General features: G+C 43.0%; 1 protein-coding gene across 1 annotated transcript; it reads right to left on the bottom strand.

The window, feature by feature from the left end:
- Nucleotides 1–186: 186 nt before the first annotated feature.
- Nucleotides 187–1,165, bottom strand: LOC121965387 (serine/threonine-protein kinase DCLK1; the record flags this gene model as incomplete). The annotated part of the gene is made up of 2 exons (XM_042515534.1): nt 787–1,165; nt 187–533 (listed from the first exon to the last, which is right to left on the bottom strand). Coding segments are annotated over exons 1-2 (708 nt in total), but the record flags the coding sequence as incomplete, so codon positions are not given.
- Nucleotides 1,166–1,273: the final 108 nt, after the last annotated feature.

Here is a 1,273-nt window from a genome sequence, read left to right as displayed (position 1 = left end):
AAAAAATGTTGCTGGACTTCAAAACCATGTCAAAAAAATTACTGTATCCATCCATTACCAAATGTAATTTTCTCAAGTATATCCAACTTGGAAAAAAAAACCAAACGCTTTTATTATTAGGAATCTGAAAATGGGCACAAGTGAGGTTCAAAGAATCACTACTTGAAACAACAACTTAACACTTACCATCTTGCCATCAACCGTGTAGAGCCTTTTAACGACTCCAGAGTCCAGCTTGATGGCGTCTGTGACGTCAGTCATGACTTGCTCAAAGGAGTGTGCAGTCTTCTTGTTGAGCAAGATCCGTACGGCCTTGCGGGGCTTTACTCCACTGCGGACAATGGTTACCAGTTTGGGTCTGATGAAGTCCTTGCTCTCCTTGGTTTCTGGGGATCCAGTCTTGGCACTACCAAGGGAAGAAGGGTCACGCACAGACGCAAGAGTCCTAGCACCAACTGCCCAGTTGGGATTTACATTCTTTGTGTAATCCAGCTTCTTGTAGGGCTCTATGGATGCACAAACATAGCTCTCCCCTGCAGAAAATCAAGACACATCAAGAGATTGTTTTTTTAATTTTCCCACAAAAAAAAGCTAAGACACATATGGAAGATAAAAAGCAAAAATCATATGACAGTGTAACACCAGCTACTTTCACTCTTTAAGACTAAGGAAGTTGTGCATTTGGTTTTGATCTGCATCAGAGTTTGTGACTTAACTGATATCACATTACTCATTATAAACTAAATCTGTGTTAGCATTTGCAGCAATTGCAGGAAAGCTACTCACCTTCCACCAGCTGGTCCATGGCAGTGATTTTTGTTGTCCCATCAATGGTATATATGGTCCGCACCCCTTGTGGAAGGTTGACATTATCTGACAGAGATCTTGTGAGGTCAGCCAGGAGTGCTTCGATAGACCTAAATCTGTCCTGAGAAATGGCATACACAATCCCCTTGAAGTAGCGGTCCCCATTGCGGTAGAAACGGATCTTCTTGGCCTTCTTTTCGGAGGTCAGTGCTTGCAGCGTCCTGGTTCTGTAAAGGCTGCAGTGCGCGCTATGAGTGGGACTGGGGAGCCCATTCCCTTTTGAGCCCCTCCGGGTATATCTCTGAGCCTTGTCCCGCTCATCAAAGTGCTCCAGCTCCATGACTGTGCAGTGCTATCACACCTTAAATGAAAGAGGAAGAAAGCTTACTATTTAAATAAGCCATTTACTTTAACTTATATACAATACATTACAGCAATTAGGTTCTCTGTCATGTAGTTTCTAACA

Source organism: Plectropomus leopardus, unplaced genomic scaffold, assembly GCF_008729295.1.
Source record: "Plectropomus leopardus isolate mb unplaced genomic scaffold, YSFRI_Pleo_2.0 unplaced_scaffold19822, whole genome shotgun sequence".
Classification (NCBI taxonomy): domain Eukaryota; kingdom Metazoa; phylum Chordata; class Actinopteri; order Perciformes; family Serranidae; genus Plectropomus; species Plectropomus leopardus.
This window is presented reverse-complemented; position numbering and strand designations above follow the sequence as displayed.